The sequence below is a fragment of the Idiotropiscis lumnitzeri genome, chromosome 3 (genome assembly GCF_059441095.1).
Source record: "Idiotropiscis lumnitzeri isolate Australia: NSW breed Sydney's pygmy pipehorse chromosome 3, RoL_Ilum_1.0, whole genome shotgun sequence".
Lineage (NCBI taxonomy): Eukaryota > Metazoa > Chordata > Actinopteri > Syngnathiformes > Syngnathidae > Idiotropiscis > Idiotropiscis lumnitzeri.
This window is the reverse complement of record NC_142393.1, coordinates 3,534,954-3,556,400: the sequence shown is the minus strand read 5'-3', so window position 1 is coordinate 3,556,400 and position 21,447 is coordinate 3,534,954. Positions and strand designations below refer to the sequence as shown.

Sequence of the window (21,447 nt, the reverse complement as noted above, 5' to 3'; positions counted from 1 at the left end):
CAGAAAATTAGGTAGCGTTTACTCTAAAAAGACGATTAGTTCCCAGTAAAATTTGAGAGTAAAATATTCCTCGGAAGATTTATTCTGGGAATTTTACGCTGAATATTTTTCTTTATTTTATGGGACCAAAATAGTCTTTTTGTTGATGTTGTTTGATAACACAATTTTTCAATCCGATAACAGTACGACCACTCAACCCACACCGATACCAAGTACCGATACCTTTAGTATTTTAGTGCTTAAAAATTTCCAACAAACAATGACAGATAATTAAAAAAAAAACCAACTTCTATATCCCAATATAGCATCAAATTAATTGATGGAATTTTCTATGAGCATTTTTCCATTTGTTCATAAAATCCATATTTTGTAGAGACCACACAAAATGCTGAATATCAGCAACGATAATCGACTTGGGCGATAATCGGCCTATCCTAACCTTCAGTTTTGCGAGATCCCTTTTGTTGTGTGTGTGGCACGGCAGAGATGTGCGCCCCCCCCCCCTCCCCCACAGTAGATTTCTTGCACTTGAGGCCGCGTCGGTGATGATAGTTTGGTGCACACAAGGGCGTGTGTGGCGTGTGGTCATGTGGTCATGCACATCCAATATGCGTCGGCGCCAAGTGTCACCAGAAGAGACGAAAGCGCCCAAATGAAGGTGGCTCGCCGAGGTGTGGACACCCAAAAATCGGGGCACATAAGCGAGGGGGGGGGGGGGGGGTGGCCGCTCTCAAGGGCAGATGGGCCATGTGTGTCCTCACGTGTGAGTTTGTGTATGCGTGCGCGCATGTGCGTGTCCTGCCCCTGCGTCTTTGTACTGGCTAATCTAGGCGTCAGCAGCTTTTTGAGGCTTTTGTGCTGACAATAATCACACGGCGCTCCTCTTTTCAATTCATCAGCAACAACAAGGAGGGATCACATGTCCTGATGGAGAACACAGCGAGCGAGGACGACGCACTTAAAGTGGCCATCGTGTTGCCTGGTTACCGCTTGGTTTGATGGTGAATGCCACAAAATACAACATACTCCACTTTTTCGTTTTTTTTTTTTTTTTTGTCAATAATTTATTTTCATGTTGCAGTGTGATGGACGACTAAATGAGAGGTCCAATGTGTAGCAAGCTTTAATTAGAAGAATTCGAATCATATTAACAGCGATTATCATCATAAATAAAACAATATCAGAATGGTCAGTCGTTAGAACATCTAAAAATACAGCAGTGTGTGTGTGTTTTTTTTTTGTTTTTTTTTTGCTGCTGTTAAAAGTGGGCCGTGTGACGCTTTGAGCTTTTTGACGCGAATGCCCAAAGTGGAGCAAAACTTAGTGACTTTTTTTGTCTGCAGACACCATTAGATGGGAGCCATGAGTTTTACATTTGTGCAAATTGTTATCACTCGAGCCAGTTTATCCCCCCCGCACCCCCCCCCCTTCCCATCAAGGAGGCGGAAGTAATTGCAAAAAAAAAAAAAAAAAGAATCCCGAAACCAGCAGAAACAGGAATGATTGTTGTGGTGAATGATCATCTTTGAGTCCAGTAAACATTTCAATACAGCAGATCCACTTTTTACTTCAAGAAAAAAAGGAGACGCCCTCATGTCTTTTGATTGACGTATCATCAAATAGAAAAAGGAAAAACCAACTTGCATTTCCATCATGTTTGTGTTTGGAAAGAACATTGAACAAACAAAGCCGCAAACACACACACACACACACACAAAAAGTACAACAGGCTTGCTCAAGTTCAACCCATCAAACGGCGGTGGATGAACGTGCCAAACTTTGAGAACAAACACCCAATCAAGTCTTGCCGCACCGAATGAGACGAACAGAATGTAAACGTAGAAGGGAATTGAGGGAATGCTACCGAGCTGTGCTAATCAGGAAGAGTGTGTGAAAGTGTGTCAGCTTGCACAAAGGAGGAAAGCAAAAAAAATACAGAAACATCACTTTTTTTTTTTTTTTCCCATAATTGTCCATGACACTTACAAACATCCACAATAAAAAGATTTTTATATTTATATATTATCTTCTTTATTTCTAGTTGGTTCCGTTCTCTGTCCGCAAAAGGATGAAGAACATGCATGGGTCGTGAAGTGCGACGCTCGTTTTGTTTCTTGCGACCGGCCGGCAGGAAGAACGTCGTCTTTGCCCATGACAAACTTCTTCTTGGCATCTCGCCGTCCATCGTACGGCACGGCTGAGTTGCACGTTTACCGCGGCGCTGACCCGCCGGGGCTTCCTGCGTCCGCCTCGTTAGTCATGCAGCAGTTCCTGCAGGCAGTTTGGCGACTTGAAGGTGTCCGGGACTTCGCTGTCCAGCTTGCAGATCACCTTGTAGATCGCTTTCTTCCATGACGGGTCGGCGTCTTTGCCGGCCACGATGGCGTTGAAGAACTCTCGAAGCGTCACCTGGGCCACCTCGAGGAATCGATTTGGCACCTGCGAGACCACAAAACAAACTTTGTACAACGACAAACATTTTCGGGTGTGCTCGCTTCGGTGTTTGTCTTTCATTCTTTTAAGGACAATTGCCGCGTTCCTGTTGTCCTTTCCCCATGATACCGGCGTGCGTGTGTGTGCGTGCGTGTGTGTGCGTGCATGTGTGTGTGTGTGTGTGTTCCTAACAAGCAGAACAATACACACACAGGCATGTTTTTTTCCCCCCTGCCTTTCTCCCGGGGGCAAGAACATACAAAGACACTAAACAATCTGACAAGCTTGCTCTCCCTTTTCTCTACCTTTTTGTGTCTCATTTTTGAATGCCGATGTGCGCACACACGCACACACACACACACGCATGCTGACTCCTCCAGACAAGGTGCATGATCCTCGACACGCCAGCAAAGTGTGTAACCCCGTCACACGTGGCAGGACTCGCCAAGGTTAGACGCCACCACAACGGATGGATTGCCCCCCCACAACACAACACACACGCACACACACGAGCGCGCAAACGCGTACTAAATGATTCCCCAGACTCTTGTTCACTACATCTGCCCCTCTCTCTCTTTTTGGCGGGCCCCTGGAGACCACGTTTGTTTCAACGAGGTCCCGCCACTGCCCCGCCACAGACACCACACACAAAATAGGACGTCAGATTACTTCCGCGGTATATAGTCGGTCGGTGCGGACGACAAGCATGTTGGGTCGGCCCGTTCGGGGGACAAACAAGACTAAAGATAGCGTTTGCTTTGGACGGGTGCGTCAGTTCGCGATAGTCTGATGATCAGCCAGGCTGATTTTTGGCATTTTCTTTTTTTACCTTTCAAAAAAAAGAAGGTTTATTTTGGCTCGCTGCAGCCTACTTGGCCAGCCCACAACACCACCTGATTGGTATTTGTGCAGTGGGTGGCAGCCAATCAGCAGTAAGCTGCCTGTTTGCTTTTTCACCTCCAGTGAACTTTGCTGAAATTTTAATGTCTCAACTAAAAGAAAACGATTTGCCGACATGAACTAATCAAGTTTTGGAGTTGCTGTTTTTCAAAATGTTGACACCATTTTACCCCTTTTTCAAAAAACGAATATCGGCTTCAGATATCGGTTATCGGCCGACCTGACAACTAATAATTGGTATCGGTATCGGCCCTGAAAAATCGGTCTATCACTAATGTTAGTTAATATATAATTTTATATTTTCATCGACATCAAGTGATGCCAGTGTTGCTTTCGTCGTCATTTCTTGCTGAGGGAAAAGCGCATTAAACAATTGATGCATTTTTTTTTGGCGAGTACATGCTGAGGTATGTGACCTCTGACATGCTGTCCCGTGACAATTGAGATCTACTTGCTATTGGTCATTATTGTTTTGTCACCGTGTTTGTGTGTGTGTGGTGTGTGTGTGTGTGTGTGTGTCAAAATCCCAGCCAAGAGACAAGCATCTGCTTCCTTTTTCCTCTTTTCTCTTTCAGGCCTGGCTTTCGTCACATTCCCCCCTGGTCACGTTTGGGTTAAAAAAAATATTGTTCTCTTGCTTTGAAATGTCCCGTTTGGCCACTTTTCTGACACCAACATTTTGGTCCTGCGGCATAATTTAGGGAGATCCAAAGTCGCTTCTTCTTCAAGGATAATAATTCTCTATTTTGGGTTGATTGTCCGAGAGTTCAAAATAATATTCCATCGGGATGTGCTGCTTGAAGAATTGTATTGTCTTTTCCTTTTTCAACTGTGAGTTTCCCAGCACGGTGTTATTTGCAACAAGCGGTCAGCGAGGTTGTGATCTCATCACATTTTTTGGAGCTATTAAATTGCATTCATTTGGTTGTGGTGTGTTTGTGATTGATTTTTTTTTTGTCTCCTCTCAGCCTGACAAGTGCTCTTGTTTCCCACATAAAGATAATGCTCTGGTTTTTATGTTGGTTACGCCTGCGGTGATCTTTTATTTATTTTTTTTGTATAATCAATGTAATAGACCAGCCCGTTCACGGACAGTAATGGATCATATTGTATATTTCGGAGGCTTTGCCGTCAGATAAATGATGAATACATCATTGAGTCTCAGCATCACCACAAGGACAGTGGTTAAGTTGGTCTTTGTTCTTCGAGGAAGGGTCTGCATTCTGAGATTGCTTATGTGTGTGTCACCAAAGAGGACAATAGCTTGGGTCATCTGACCGAGAGGCTGCAGACCACTCGTATCACATGACAGCGGCTCAAGGCCACGTCTTTGTTAGCCGGCCCATTGTCAAAGCTGAGGAGACAGCTGCGGAGGGGAATCGCTGTGTACACACACACACACACACACGCACACAGCAACACATAAACCGTCCCCTCGTGACTCCTCATGGCTCAGTGACAAAGACGATGCCTTCTTCTTCTTCGTCCCAACTGGAAGACACTTGCACATGCGCGCACATGCACGCGCGCGCATTCTCCAAGCACATCGCTATATTTATAGTGACAGAAGCTGGCAGGTGGCTTTGTCTGCAGCGAGGTCTGCTCTCTGTCCACGAGCGCCGCAAAACTTATTCTCAATCTGCATGAGCAATTGAGGATTTTTTGGAACAACGGACATCGTCATTAAGTGATGAGAGAAAATCAGAAAATCAAATGCGCGCGTAATGCTGGACAACAGTATTTGTTTAGAGCGGTGGAGTATTAGGAAAATAAATATATATATATATATATATATATTTTTTTTTTTTTTATTATTATTTATGTATTTATTTAGAGCTGTGGGGTATTAGGAAAAAAATATTTATATATTGTTTATATATATATATATATATATATTTTTTTTAATATTTTTGATAATATTTGAATGTGCCGCTGCGATTGGTGCAGGGCCTCTCGGCATGGGGAAAGCAAAGGACGCAGGACCAATGAATGAATGAATGGATGGATGAATAAGACAAGAAGAAAAGATGAAAGAGGAAACGTAACAGCGAAAGGCATGAGAAGTCGAGCCTTTCATGTGGCACGGTGCTTATGAAATCGAACACCCCTGAAATATGAACACCCCCCGACCTCCCACGCCACCACCAAGGTGTGCACGTGTTGCCTTTGAAGTCAAAGGGCAGAATTCGTAAGTCACCACACCCAACCTGCGAGGACTCTCGTTCCGTTCATCCCAAATGAATCAATGTGTATTTTTGGAGAGCATGACTCGGCGTGCGTCTTTTGCCGCAAATAAAACTACTTAAAATTGTAGAAATGTTCTATTACAAGTATGTCAACTCAAGCGCGCATGTATTTTTATACCTTAAAGTTCAGCGTATCATGTTGCTCATGTCGTGCAAAGAGCCACCTCTTGAGTCGCCAACATTGGCTCGTTGTGCAAATATTTCACAACTTTTCAACTCCCAAAAGCCTCGCGCAAGTTATCGATGTCATGCCCAGTGCTGCTGGCAGACTTGACGGAGACTCGTCAGTCGGTCTGTTCCCAAAAGAAAGTAAAAAAACAAAAACAAAAAGGAAACGTTTCTCTTCCTCTTGGCAGTGGCTCGAAGCTGACACCTTCCCCCTGAGTGTCCTGGCAAAGAAAATCCCTCTGTCTCTTTTTTGTTTTTTGAAGTTGAGACTATTCCCCATTACCTTTCCTTTTCTCCCGCCTCCACCCTCCTCACGCCTCCCTCATTAGCTGGCGGCCGAGCTGTAATTAGGACAAAATACTTCCAGAGAAGGGGCGGTGGGCGACGGGGGGGGATGTGGGGGGGGTGTTGTGTACAGAGGAGAGTGAGGTGTAAAAAGAAAGAAGAGTCCAAAAAAAAAGAAATGGCGCGAGAGAAGACAAGGTCATTAATGGAGTTGCAATAATTATGCCAAAACATCCTCAAACGGAATTAAAAACCATCGCCAGGGAGCAATTCACGTTAAATGCTGACGGTGCGCGAGTGACGTGAATCATTGAACTCTGTGCGGCTAACTTGAGCGGGCTGCGGACAGGTGAGCTGGGAGGCGCTGCGAAAGATGAGCGCGGTTGATAAGCGATGAGGAGGACAGAGTCAGAAGGACAATGGGAAGAAGGGGGTTGGGGGGGGGGGGTGAAGGGGGGGTTGGGCTGACGAGGGACAAATCAAGGTGGAACCGTGATGCTAAATTTGGCTAAAAGGAGAAGACTCCTGTGCGCGACGGAGACTTGCTGAATCGGCCGCGGTTCCGGTTTCACGCCTCCGAGCTTGACAAAGAGAAAGAGTCCCTGGCCGGCAATGTTCCCTCAGGGCAGACAAAGGAAGGAGGCAGGTGAAGGTGGATGCGGACAGGAAAAGTGACGCGCATTTGGAGCACGTCTTTGCGCATCCTCATCGGCGTCGTTCGACAATTTGGGACGAAATGATTTTTAAAAAGAGGCTCGAAAAAAAAAAAAAAATTGCAAATGCTTACCACGTGTGTCTTAAGTCGCCCAACTCTAGTTGTACAAAATACAAACAGTGGAGTGTTGCCTGGTGAAGCTTGCAGCCCCCCCCCAAAAAAGTGTGTTTTTGCTTGTGTGCACAACGCTAATGGACGTCTAAATGCTGCTGATGTTGTGTCAGAGTTTAAAGGCCCTCGGGTCCCCTTCGACTAATATTGGGAGAAGAGAAGGGAGGGGGGGGGGGATGTGACTTGTGCAAATCGCTTTGACAAGGACACCCATGCCTTGAGCGGCGTCCTCTTTCGCCTCGTCGAACACACACAAACACACATCCAAACACACGCGCGCGGTGCAACGTCCACACCTCAGCAGAAAAATCGGGAGGTGACTGTTGCGCTCGGAACAGCTGACTTGGAGGGCGTTCGCTCGAGCCAATTTGTGGAAAACATTTGACCCGAGCTACTTTGGGCATTTCAGACTGGATGTCATTTCAAATCTGGTGTTTGTTTTTCCCCACCCTTTGGAATAATTTGATTTGATCTTTGACCTGAACTAGCTTAGCCATCTCAGATTCATTTTTATTTCGGAATTAACAGTGAAGGAATTCTTAAAAGTGTGGCGAAGGAAATACTCGAAAGCAGTAGTCACCAACGTGGACCGGTTCATACAAGTGCATTTTTGCGGCGCAACAACCCGTGTCAGGGTAGCACTTGTTGCTAATGCTAACAGCTAGCTGCTAGCCAGTAGTAGCCTTGTCGTGTCCTACAATTGACTACTTGTCCTAAATTAGCGACTGAATATGATTTTGGGATGCCATTGCGTCGACAACTATGTAACGTCAATTAAAATTGCGATAAAGCGAGCCGAAAGGTCGAAAACTGAAGTCAAGGTGGCCGTTATGCCAACACGATGGCCAACTTCAAAGTAAAAGTCGACTCGGGCTGTTGCATTGGCATCGACGACTCCATCTATTTTTTTGTTCAACTTTATTTTGAAGTTAGTTTTGAAGTTGTGGAGGTGGCGTGTTGGTTGAGTATGTTTGCAGCTTCCTCGACGTGTCAGTCGGAAATGACAATGTTGGGGAAAAGAAATCGTTTATCATTAATTTGAGTTGCCAAAATGTTCGTATCCATGCAACTTACGTGATCCATGCATGGTTTCAACTTCTTCTGTTGCTATGAGAGTGATTACGGACGAATCATGAATGTGATCACGCAGCGTTTTATTTCCACCAGCCATTCCTCGCATCGTGCCCGGCCGGAACCGTTGCGCTTGACCTCTGCTCTAAAGTCAAGGTAGCGCAGTCATGAAACTTTTTTCCCTTTTCAGTGCTTTAAAGAGACAACATAGTGTGAGTTGTGTGTGTGTGTGTGTGTGTGCGCGTGTTCCTTGGCCTACCTCAAAGTCATTGGCTTTGTTGTAGTGCATGTTGAGCGCCCGAAAAAGTTCGGCGTCGCGGCCCACCGCCAGCTCCTCCACAGCCGTCACGCCCTCATTGATGGCCTGCCGGGCATACTTCTCCATCTGGATGTAGTAGAACTCTCGGAAGTTGCTGAACCATTTGATGAGCTGGGAGGTGATGCAGCGGTTGAACTGAAAAATTGTAAAGGAGGCGTCAGAAAAAGTCCGAGCAAAGTCATCTCATGCTCGGAGCTGACCGGGTCCGGAAATTGTGACACATCCAAACATGGAAACGCACTTACAGCGACGTGAAAAGTGTGTTTTGTGTGTGTGTGTGTCACAAAAAGTATCACACATCAGTAACACACGCATGTTAGTATTCCCCGCTGAAATGCTGGTAATCTCTTAAAGTCTCCAAATTCAACATAATTATTTTTTTGGTGATGTTTTCAATTAAGAAAATTCGCACTGTATTGTAAAATAATAATTATTATAAAAACTTGGTAAAGTAGATTGTTGGCACTTTTTCCTCAGTATTTTTTTTTTTTGAATTAGTAAAATATTTGTAAAAAAAAAAATAAATTGTGGAAAGAGGGAGCCATCCCCAATTTTCCTAATCTTTTTTTTTTTTTTTAAATATAAATTTAATATATTTTTTTTCACCCAGTGCATTTATAATGGGTGCCAATTTTAATGAATTTATTTTTTGTTATTTTAGTGACTGGCTCTTGTAGATTGGGACAAACGAGAAGTCAAAACAATTGCATGCCCGAGCAGTGAGACTTTTAAGAGCAAATTGACCAACTGAACGCTCCGAACTCTGAAAGTTCTGACTTGTGATTCAATGCACCACTCTAGTCCAATATTCCAGCCGCATGCGTTGCCCAACACCAACAAGCGCCGCTCCCCCACCCCAATTCAGCTCCTCCCGATCGCTGCTCTGCGTAGGAGACGAGAGGTGACAAATCGCTGAGCGTGACGCATGCCACTTTGTGTTTACGACCAAGAGAGGGAAAAGGAGCAACGTCAGAAAAAAAAAGACGTGTTTGCGCTTGCACCCCCGACCCCAACAGCCACGCCACTCGTCCTTCCTCCAACCATGCCAAAAAGCCAAACTTTAAGAACTGCATGCACTGCCGATAATTTGAATGTGCATATTCAACATAAATAGTCTCCATACGTTTTTTTTTTTTTTTTTTGGCGACGGAATTCAAGTGGCATACTCACATCAGATATGAGTATCGTGCTGGCGGGGAAAATTTGAATTTAAATCACTTCATTCATTTGACAAATTGACATTTCATTGGACCGTATAATTTTGTTCACATATTTCATAAGCAATTAATGCCGACCATATTCTTTCTCCAGTACAGAAATATATTTTGTTTACATTCGATGCTTTGCGCCACTTTATCACTTCTGTCGTTACTGTGAAATAAAACGTCGGCACCCCGTGAGGTTATTTAGATTCTCAATTAGATTGATTTAAAAATAACCTCGAGGGTTTCATTAATTGCAAATGGAGCTGCTGTAGGTTCACATCCCGATCTTGCCAAATTGGCGATGTAACTCCAATTATGAGGAAGGGAAAAAAAAAAAAAAAGGCAGGCGGGGATGCTAATTGATTCCCGGTGAAATGATGTCAGCCAACCTCTCAAGGAAAAGAATTCCGAGTAAAGGTTGGGACTGGATGCCGTCGCTCATCACTCGCTCTTACTGGAAAACTTGGGTGTGAGATGAGGAGTGAGCGTCAAATGAATCCACATCCCCTCTAGCCTTAACAAGGCCTTAATTGCTCTCGCGTACTCTCTCAAGACGGGATGGCGACAACCTTGAAATCTTCACTCTCACATCTGAGTGTCTCCTCAGAAGGAGAGGGCTATTAGCGTTGGACATGTGTGTGTTTGCGCGTACAGTGTATGAGACTAAAACAGTGGCGTTCTCCAACCCACTTCCCACAGCATGCTCGGCCGTCATTCTACACAAGAGGCTCATCTTTAAGAACCGCTTTCCCAGAGACAAGTCCATTCAAGTCCAATTAGTGTGAGCCATTCGGGGTCCTAATTCCCTTACAGTGAATCTGCCTGATCCTTCGCACACATGCTACTTATTGTTCCCTCGGAGGGAGGGGCGGGACGGCGACGAAAGCGCGAGTGAGACACTGACCCGGATTTGGAAAATATGATAATAATGAGGGCGATGAATGCAATGGGACAATGAAACCACACATAATAAAGTAAAAGGACAGCCGAGCTCATCACAAATAGGATTAGTTGAGCTTCGTTTTATATGAAGCGAAATAATATTCTCCCATAGATACATAGGGACAGATTAACGTGGATTATCTGTCAATTAAAACCAAATTTAACAATAAATCAACATTTGCATAAAATGCTAATATAAGAGCAGACACTTGTCTTGAAGGAAGACGAGGCCAAAGATTTTGACGCAGTTTTTGCTCATCAACAATTCCAATGACTAAAGTGGAATGAGGCTGTGCATCCTATTGACCGACTCTGGAGAAACCCAAATTTGTCAGAGAATTTTCAGGTTAAAATTAGAAATACATAAAATGTGTGTATAGAAATAATAATATATATGATACATCATATATAATATAATATATAATATATTTTATATTATATATATTTAATATATATATATATATAATATTATATATATATTATATATAATATATATATTATATTTTATATATATATATATATATATATATATATATATATATATATATTAGTGTGAAATTTCATTTAGATTGCGATGTTGCATGTATGTATAACTACACTGCATCGTAAATGTAATATTAATATCAAAACTGGGCATTTTTGTCCCTGTGAGTGCATTATTTTTCTGTATGCTTCTTGCGTTAGATGTGTGCAGGGTTGCCTCATGTCGCGGCCAATGAATGTATTTTACGAGTTGTCAATGATTTTGTAACGTGTGTTAGCGCATGTGCATATGTGTGTGTGCGTGTGCGTGTGCGTGTATAGTTAATGGGCCATCAGTCTCAATGGCGCACACACACGAGCAGCAGGTGCGCTTAGCAACCCAGTGTTTGCCTAGCAACCCCATGTCCCGGCGACCCTTGTTACCATGGCAGCCAACGAGGATGTGGCACTGCCTGGAGGAAGTGGTCACGGCAGATATGAGCCACAGAGCAGCTGGTGTGTGTGTCAGTGTGCGTGTGCGTGTGTGTGTGTGTGTGCGCACTTGCACTTGCGTGCGCATACACACACTCATTTGGATGCGATGTCCCGGATCACGAAGGAACCGTATGCTCTTTTGCAACAAAACACATCGCAGCCTGTAAACACAAAACAATCAGTGGCTTTGTTTTAAAGCTGCCGTTGTTGTAATTTGTTTACGCCCCTCCCCTCCCCCAGTGGACTCCCTCTGTCATTCTCTCACAATCATCCACCCCCACTACACACACACACACACACCTTCCATCTGTGTTTGAGTCAGTTGAACTCAACTTTACTGAATACACATCGTCTTTGAATTTGATGGTGATTGATGGGCCGAGTGATTTGATGGTGAATTTCTGCCTTTCAAAAAAAAAAATAAATGCCACTTTGAATTTCACATGTGAAAGTGAAAGCCTCACGTGGGTTTTGATTGACATGACAAGCTAGAGGTTAAGGTCAAGATAGAGGAGGGTCAAACCGTTCGGAGAGACAGTGAAAGGCATTACAGCAAATGCCCCCCCCCTTCATTACTGCCCACTGCAGGCCGATTAAGGCCAGAAACTCTAATTGTGCTCCAAAGATGTGACAGACTGGCGCACCCATCTGCGGCATGCATGTGTTCACGCAAATGCTCAAAGTCGAAAATAAATAAATCAAACACACGCACACACGGGCGACAAAATGCTTGATGGGTAATTTAGCGTCACGTACCCGCACACCTGCCCTCCTCTGCAGCTAAGCATGCAGGATTTTTATTTCCAATTTTTATTTTTTTTGCTTGATAGATGTTATCATAAGTTCCAGGGAGGCACAGTCGAGTGAAAAAACCACACAGAATTAGGCACGACGGGTGCTCACCTTGACATCGGAGAAGAAGATTTTGAGCATGTTGGAGGACGGGTAGCGAGTGTAGAAGAACATGAGCTTGGCCTTCTTCAGGTGGTTGGGGGACAAACCCTCTTGAATCTGGAGACGAGTGTTAAGGTGCCAACAAGCCGTGGTTCACAAAGATGGCTTTTCTGCATACCAAGTATGATATAATATGCACATCTCGTGGGAAGGGGTGCGGGGGCTTTGGGGGAGAAGAGAGACCGTGAGAAAATGGAAAAAAAAAGAAAATAAGAGGGATTCACAATCAAGGGTGGCATCAACACGTCGGTTTCGCGAAAACTTGAAAGTTTGTTGACATGGAGTGGTGCTTCTCAATTATTTTCTGTTACGCCCCCCCCCAGCAAGAAGTAAACAATTCGCGCCCCCCCACCACCACCCGCTCTCCGCTGCAACTCTAAATAATAGCATTTTGGTTGCAAAACAAACCGACGCCGTCGAGTTAATACTGCGCACAATGGGCAAGGAGAGCGCCACTGCCAACTACTGGAGTGGAGGTGCAATTACACTTTATTGTATTTCGGCGGGAAAAAAAGAATGTTCCCCAGGGTCGCACACGCCCCCCGGGAGGCTTGCCGCACTATTTGAGAAGCACTGACGTAGACTGATCAAATATATTTTTTTCCCATTAGAATTCATTATTTGTTATCAAAAAACAAAACTAGTCCACTGATTGATTAACTTAGCAGAGATCTGGTTCCTCCTAGTAAATATTTTTCTACTCTGATAACGTTTGGATGGTGCACCACAATATCACATAAGTCAACATTTGAAAATGAAATACCATTTTTTTTTTTTAACTTCTATTATGATTTAAGAACAAAACAGTGTACAATTCAATTTAAAAAAGAAGCCCAATATTTTCAGAGGGCAACACATAAAATGCCTGTACCTTCTCGTGCCCTAAAGGGCATGATGGAGTTAAAAAAAAAAAAAAACGGTAAAAGTTCAAATGTTTCATGCTTGCCTCATCTCGCAATGCCACATTTGCTCCTTTACCGCATATATCATTTTCTGCCCTCGCACCGTTTCGAAACCACGAAAAGAAAAATTGTCGAGACCTTGGTTTGCGCCGCGATGGTCGGTGTGTGCGTGTTTGTGCGTACGTGCAACACATGCATGTGTGCAACGACAGCTGTGCCCCACCACTCGCCATTTTGCCACCACATTAACAGCCCTATAATCTATCAGTGAAGATGAGGCAATCAATGTAACCCCCTGCAAGGTCAATTAGTGCGCGCACACACACGCACACACCAACACACACACACAAAAACGCCTGGAGCCCAATATGGCTGCAAAGAAGAAAGTTCTGTGATGAAAGGGGAGAAAGCAGACAGTTGTCTTTTTTTTTTTTTTTATTCCTGCATTTCACTTCACGTCTATCAGTTCTATGAACTTGTCTTTTTGTTTTTCACGAATCACAAATAAATCCACTTCAACACTTTGCGAAACTGGAGCCGAGTCCTGCTCAGTCATCCATCTTTCATTCAGCCGCGCTCGCGCTAGTTAGCGTCCAGCGACACCATCGCCTGTTTAACATTCATGCCAACCTGTCACCGCGGGGCGGGCGGCACATCAGCGCCTCGGAAGTCTGCTTTTCGTCTAACAGCGCGCAAATTTGACTAACAATGCCATGAAGTGTTGCGTTGAACGCGCGCGCGTGTGTGTGTGTGTGCGTGTGTGCGCGTGTGTGTTAAGGTAACGGCGAGCCGGTGAATAAACAAAAGCAACTGGTGATGCTCCTTCCTGCTCTTCATTGTCTCTTTATCGTGTGTGTTGATCCTGATGTGTGTGTTTTGTGATGGACTCACTGCATCAGCTGTAACCTGACCTTGCTGCCAAGTGTGTGTGTGTGTGTGTGTGTGTGTGTTTGTGGGCGCTTTACCAAATTCATAAATGAATTGAGTACACCTGCTCAGCTGTGCACAAGGGATTACCGATACAGACCTGAGTGTTTGAACTGATCACTCGCCCTCGTCAGAGTTGGGATGAACTTCTAATTAATTCATCAAAAGTTGCCATGGTTATTTTAAACAAATTTATATTTGCTGTGCACCGTTTTTGTTTTTTTATTTTTTTGCGCACGCCGTCTTCTATCCTGAGTCTGTGACATTCACTGCAATGTGTCTGAGCTTATCATAATTGAAGTGTTTGGTTTTTTTTTTTGCTTCAGAAAGCTGAGTTCATTGCCAATCACAATTTTATGCGTCGATTCAATGGTTGTTTTTCCTTGAATTCACGTAAAAGCATTTTTAAATTAAACAAAAACAGCAGGATCAAGAGACTTGACTAATATTCCATTTTTTTTAAAACCTCGTCATAGCTTTGAAGCAACACTGAGATCAAATAATCGTGACTGCAAGGAATTCCTGTTTGGAAGCTTCAAAGACTTCTTTTGGTCCCCACTTTGTTCTTCAAACCGGGTGTGCTTGTTGTCCCCGTTTGCGTGTGTGTGCGTGCGTGTGTGTGTGTGTGTGTAAATGTGACTCTCCATATGAAAGGTTAGGAATGAAAAGATAAACAGCTACCTGCAAACACCTGTCCACAAGCACGCTCTGGGTAAAGGGCGAACATGCATGTGTATGCGCGCGCCAGTGAAAGGAGCGACTGCACACACAGCTGCCGAGCAACCGGGCGCAAAAGGCCGACGAATCAAAGTGGCGGTGGGAGGGACTTAAGGAGGAAGACGGCGCTCGAAACGTGGACGCCTTTTGAAAAACTGGCATCAATGAGGCAGAGTGTCTTTTTCCTCTCTTTGAAACGCGATTAGCTTTGAGCTGTTGTGCAAGGTGTTGACCCAAAGTTCCCCCCCCACCCCTCGCCCCTCCCCCTCCCTCTCAGCCACTTGCTTTGAGCGTTTATGTACAAAGTCTACGTGATGAAAGCGAGCAAACGGCATGAGCTGCCCGGACTTAAAAGAAGTTGAGAGAGCAGCGTGCGACCTGTTTAATCTTCCGCGCTCTCGCAAGACCTGGCGCACCTCGTTTCATCTTCCCCTCTCGCCGCGGAAACAAGAGGGAACCAATTAGCGAGCGCTAATTGATATTAAAGACTTTGCGCCAGTGATGTCGGCAGCTACCAAACCCAAGACAGTGAGAAGGATACAGTGCTGCTTGAGTACGGCGAGATGTCGGCCATATCGGCCAGGTCGCCGCATTCCGACTTGATGAGGGACAGAGACAAACCTTCGGACCCGTGTTGGCTCGGGGGGCTCTGCCGGTTGTGGTGGTGCCCAAGGTGCCCTCCTCCGAGGGTGGCCATTTTGGTTCTCAGGCTTACGGTTTCACGAGTCATGTCCATGGAATCTGGAGAGGAGTGGATGTGGTGGTGGTGGTGGTCCTTGGGCCCTGGGGGGTAGGCTGCCCCCCCTCCGTGCGACCCCAGAGGGCTGTGAAAGGGGTAGCCCATGAGTGGGAGGGGGAACGGGTGGCGGAAAGACGGAGGGCTGAAGCCAAGAGTGGCTGTGAGAGGCAAGGCGTGGAGCGAGGGGTGGTGCGGAGGTGGCGGTGGAGGACGAGGTAGTGATGGGTTGGCGTTGTCGTCGCCGCCGCTCTTGCGCACCACCAGCGGCAGCGCCTCCGTTTGATCGTTGGGGGTCGGCACCCCGCTCAGCCGGCCGTTCAAACCGTTGAACGGGTCCAACGGGCTCGGCACTATCATGTCGCCGAAGCAGTGGAGTCTTTGATTGGAGGAGTGGTAGTTGGAGGTGGGGCTGCCTTCGCCGTGAAGATTGAGAGCGAAGGCGCCAGCGCCAAAACGAGGGTCCGGGGTGAGAGAAGGGAGCGGGCCGAAGGGCAGCGGGCCAGACGAGGATGAGTTGGAAGAAGACGAAGGAGCAGCTGGCGTGCTGTGGCAGCCGTGATGGTGGCTGACGGCCTGCTTGGGCGATGAGAAGCCTTTAACGACCGTGTCAACAACCTGCGAGACGGCGCAATTGAGCTCCTGCTTCAGCGTCTCCGCTAACTGCCTCCCCCCTTGCCTCTTCATCATCCTCTCCCCGTTCCTTTCGTCATCCTCCTCCTCGGCCCTCCCCGCCGCGTCCTCGTCCATCTCCCGATCCATCAAGGCCTGTTGCCGCAGAAGGGCTCGGGCCCGGTCCAGGAACAGGCCCGGGTCCAGCTCTGACAGGTCGTCCTGGCGCCGCCGCCCTCGGTCCCTGTGCCTCTCCTCGAGGCCGTCGGAGCGGATGCTGTCCTCGGACAGGTTACCGTCATCATCCCTCTCGCCGCCTCGGTCCACTTCGACACCCTCACGGTTTTCCTCCTCCTCCTCCGTCTCGGAGTCGTAGATCTGGTAGAACTTCTCCTGAAGTTGGCGCAGTTGTTTCTGAACAGGAAAGAGAGGAAAGTGTTGAGATGAAGTTCTGGTAAGGTGGAGGGAGGAGTTTGCTTCTTGACCCGCTCGCTCATTTTGTGAAATACGATCCGATCCAATTTTATTTATTAATTTCACAACAGCTGGAGTTTTAACAAAGTGCTTTCCGAATGGTGTCATAAAAATGAGCAGGACTCCGGTTTTGCGGGAAATGAATCATCCTTCGAGATAACGTTAGTTTTGAATTGTGCTATTCGACTTCACTTGATTATTAGTGACCAGTAATGTGCAGTAACAAGTTGCAAAAATCCTTTTTTTGGGGGGAGGGGCCAATTCTGACAGCAGTCACATAATTTCGAGAAAACATATCTTATTTAGGGACTCTATTGTGTGTATTTTTTGGGGGTGTGCCAATACTGTTGACTAAAATTGGTGTTGTATACACTTGACAAACATTCATAATTACCGTATTTTCCGGACTATAAGCCGCTACTTTTTGAACCATGCGGCTAATACAACGGTGCATCTTTTCTGTGGATTTTTCTTTCACCAGTAGGGGGCGCGCTATAGTTCAGAAAATACGCTCAATAAATCTTGATATTTATTTTTTGTTTCTTGTCTGTTCTCTTTTAATAAGCCAAGTTGTTGCCGTTGTTAAAAGGCACTGTTTTAACAATCTGTTTATGTAACTTTATGTGCATTCACAGCACAAAATCGTTCTGTACATGCGGTAAACAACAAATTTTTTCAACATATAAATCTGCTACTTATAGCCTTTTTTTTTTTCAAAAAGAGTTGCTGTGGCTTATAAACAGGTCCTTATAGCCCAGAAAATACAGTACTTTTGTGCTTGCATACATTTCATACATTATTACGTTTAGTACCGGAGTTGAATCAGTACTTGTACTTTTTACTCAAATATTTGTACCCCTAACTTAAATACAGAGCATGCTGACTTCGGCCACCTTCGTTGGCGACCCACCTGCATGTCTTCCAGCTGCAGTTTGAGCTGTCGCCTCTCCTCCTGCCGCTGCTCCTGCCTGGAACACACCAGCTGGGTAAAGCTGTGTTGCTGTTGAGGCAAGCGCTGTTTCCTCTTGTTCTCCCGGTACACCTCGCCAGCGCTGACCCCTCCCGCCCTCGAAGCGGGAGAGCTGAGGAGGGTAGAGGCGCAGTCGCTTCGTCTGTGGCCGTGACTACTGCTGTCACCTCTGTGCACGTTAGCGTTGTCACGGTTGCTTTCCTGGCTGTGATCGTCGCCGCCGGGCCGGACCAGCGGCGAGTGACTCATGCCGCGGATGATGTTTTCCACCCGAGCCCGCTTGGCCCGAAGGTGCTCGTCCGAGAGCCTGTCTAGGTCAAATGTGGAGAGGGACAGCGGCTGAGGAGGTAGCGGTCGTCCGAATGACGGCGGGGCCGAAGGGAGAGGTCCCGGTGAAAGGCAGTTGGACGGGCTGTCCCGGTCCTGAGAGGAGGAATTGCTGCAGGCATCCTCGGCCTGGATCTCGGAACCGCCGCTGGATAGAGCTCCACTGCCCTGAAAAAGACGAGAGTCAAATGAAATTATATTTTCAAGTGGCAGCATAGAAGAAATTACGCTTTGCACGTTCAAATTATAGAACGGTGTAAATGTCCCCCCCCTCAAAATAACTCAACACACAGCCACAATGTCTCAACCATTGGCAACAAAAGTGAGTGAACCCGAAAGTGAAAATGTACCAATCGTGCCTGAATAGTCATTTTCACTCCCAACTGTCATGTGACTCAATAATGTTTTACATCTTGATAGATTTGGGTACTCTGAAAACAGCTGACCCAAAATGGGTCAAAGAGGGAGTGACCCAACTTTTGGGGTTATTTCTCGAAACCCAAAACTTGGTTCAAATGAATAACATACAAAACAAACAAAAAAAAAAAATCATGGGTTATTCATTCGACCCAACTTCTTGGGTTATTTTTTGTCTCTTTTTGGCCCAATTTGGGTTATTTTTGACCCAACTGTTTTTAGGGCACCTAAATTGATCAATACACAGTAAGACTGAGTCACATGACATTGGGTTACCCAACTTTTTGGGTTATTTATTTCAACCAAAAACTTGGGTCAAATGTATTACCCCATCCCTAATTTGGATTATTTGCGACCCAACGGTTTTTAGTGTCATTTCTCTTGAAAATGCACAAATACCTGAAAGCCGGAGTCACTCCCCCCATTCTTCCCCATATTGTTCTTTAGCAGCTGCGAGATGATGGTTGCCCCGGTGAACGGCATCATGGCATCCTCGTACGAGTTGGCCCTCTTCAGTAACTTCCTCAGAACATTCGATTTCTCCCCGTCACCGTTGCCCCCGCTGTGGCCTCGACCCACGAGCGAGCAGTCTCCATCCCGATCGGGACTGTGGGATTGGTTCATGTTGTCGAGTAGGATCCCCGCGACGCTGCCCACCGTCCGTTTTACACCGATGTCCACTCGTCGCCGCTTGGTCTGTCTGGTTAAGAGCGCGGCGCTGTCATGATCAGGCATCACGCAGGGCAGCTACACTGAGCATTACCAGGGGTCCCCTCAAAGGCACGCAACTATGTGGAGGGACACAAACACAGATTACAAATATCCTTTGCGTTTTCGGCACCAGGTTGGCCAATTTTGGATGAAACGTGAGGGTACAATTTGCACGGACTGGCCGTTCGCCATTTGTAGGACAAATAAAAAAACAAACCATTCACACTCGGACGTAACACCTGTGCATAATTTACACTCTTCAGTTATCACAGCACGCTATTTCAAAGTGAGCGGACGCTGGACTTCCCGGAGAACGCCCAGACAGACATTGAGCCGAGATCCTAAGCTCAGAATTGTGAGGCAGACGTGGTCACCACGTATCTTATATCGTGATACCTCATATAAAAGCTAATGAGGCTTCATTTAGTTTTACTTTTAAATGCAGAAATGTTCATTGAGAATTCACAAACAGTAAAAAAAACACTAACAAAAAAACCCAACAACAAATATACTCATTTGCTTTGTTAAAAATGACATTTCTTTCGTCTTTTGACATATTAGCAGAATACTCAACACTTGGAAAATTTCAAAGCAATCTGTCTCTAACGTGCATGCTTCACATTGAGAAGATGGTCATTAAAACCAGGCCCAAAAAAATGGAAGAACATGGTTTATATATATATATATATATATATATATATATACATATATATATATATATATATATATATATATAAAACTCACTAACAAAAAACCTCTTAGCACACACGGTAGGGCTCAAACCGCATGCATAAGTGAGATCTTTGTCACGCTGCAACTGCTCTTCTCCTTAAGTGATCAACTTTAATTTTTTCAATTAAGCGAGTCCAAGTTTTTGTGAGACATGTTCATATGTGTGTGTGTATGTCTCGCTCTCTCACAAGCAAGCAAATACACAAGTTGGGTAAATTAGGGGCTCACTCACTTTCTCTAGTTCACACTCGATCCACACACACACACACACACACACACACGCACCCCCACGCACACACGCACGCACACGCACGCACAGGACACACACTTATGTATGTTGCTTTGTTTTACTTCTGTATACAACACACACGCACCCCAATAATTTTGTGCAACCACCCCACCTATGGAATCTTGCTTTGCATGGCTCTGAATGCATGATGTGAGACTGTAAAGTGTGTTTCTCTACTTGTGTGAGCAGGCTGACACACCAAATAATTTAGAAGTGTGTGGTAGGACACGTTTCAGAATTTGAGATAAAAATGTCCAATCGTGGAAAATGACTGAATGGTTGAGACTAGTCAATTTGAGTCAGGAAGTCAAGCCTTCTCTCCAAAAATCAATGCCTCACCCTTTTGTAAAGCAAATTGTTACGTTGTAAGAATGTTCGCGAAGTTGAAAAAGAAATCAGCATTTCTTTTCAAGCTTCCAACAAACTTGCTGTTTGATTCCACGCACGGGAGCGCCCGAGTGGGACGCGCGCACGCGTGACACGCCAGCAGAAATAGTTTGGAAATATTTTCCAAATTTAAACGTAACCCCCTTGAAGTTACCCGCCCAAATATAAACCTCGAAACGCACAAACGGACTCTATTGCAAACACAAACACGCACGGAGACGAAGTGTCCTCCAGTGTCAGCAAAACAGATTGATAGCAAGCGCAAGTTTGTACTCACTCGGTTGTGGTCCGGGTGGGCTCGGCCCAGGAAAGAGACGGATCCGCTGTGGCCGTGGAGGTACGAGCCGGTGATTGACTGCGCCGACAAGAGTTTGCGAGCTCTCGGGACGTGTGCGTGTGCGTGTGCGTGTGCGTGCAGGGTGGACCAGGAAAAGCGCGCGTGAGAGGGACAGCTTGCGAGAGAGAGAAAACGAGAGAGAGACGGACAGAAGAGAGAAAGAGAGAGGACGAGCTTGCCTCCTCCTGAAGGATGACTAGTGTTGGGGGGGGCGGGGGGGGGGGCCTACGCGCACCGGCCCGTCCGCCACTTTCCACACTCGGGTCGTCTGACTGACAGACTGCAAGACTCCACGCAAGAAGCACACCGAGACGAGCGAGGAAGGGATGCCAAGCCAAGACGCCGCGTCACGCGAGGTAACGCCCCCACCTGACCAATAAGCAAGAAGAACCCGGACCGCCGGCGTTTATTTAAGAGGAGCCCGCGAGCGCGCAGGACGAGGTCGACGATCATGAAGGGTAAAACTGACTGAACAAAGCCATCTTCTGTATGCTGCTTATGTGAAAACTTATTAAATGTGTTCAATGATTTTTTTGCTTGCAATAAATATTTACATTTATTTTTTTAATCATTAGATTAAGATCTGTATGGATGCTCTTGTGA

The 21,447-nt window shown here is 45.7% G+C and overlaps 2 protein-coding genes across 5 annotated transcripts in view; one reads left to right on the top strand and one right to left on the bottom strand.

The window, feature by feature from the left end:
• Positions 1–1,225: 1,225 nt before the first annotated feature.
• prox1a (prospero homeobox 1a) lies at positions 1,226–20,981 on the bottom strand. The gene is made up of 7 exons (XM_088291819.1): positions 20,785–20,981; positions 18,788–19,176; positions 17,585–18,139; positions 15,394–16,614; positions 12,256–12,363; positions 8,189–8,383; positions 1,226–2,439 (listed from the first exon to the last, which is right to left on the bottom strand). The coding sequence occupies exons 2-7, from the start codon at positions 19,121–19,123 to the stop codon at positions 2,254–2,256; spliced, it is 2,601 nt and encodes an 866-aa protein (XP_088147945.1). The 5' UTR covers positions 19,124–19,176; positions 20,785–20,981; the 3' UTR covers positions 1,226–2,253.
• The window catches only part of LOC148339442 (uncharacterized), a 69,540-nt gene continuing 69,033 nt past the window's right edge, over positions 20,941–21,447 (top strand). For all 4 annotated transcript variants that reach the window (XR_015842595.1, XM_088291821.1, XM_088291820.1 and 1 more), the window contains exon 1: positions 20,941–21,302. Coding sequence is in view for 3 of the 4 variants with exons in the window: in XM_088291821.1 (XP_088147947.1) it covers positions 21,296–21,302 (7 nt within the window). In the remaining variant the exon portion in view is untranslated. The remainder of the gene's footprint in view (positions 21,303–21,447) is intronic.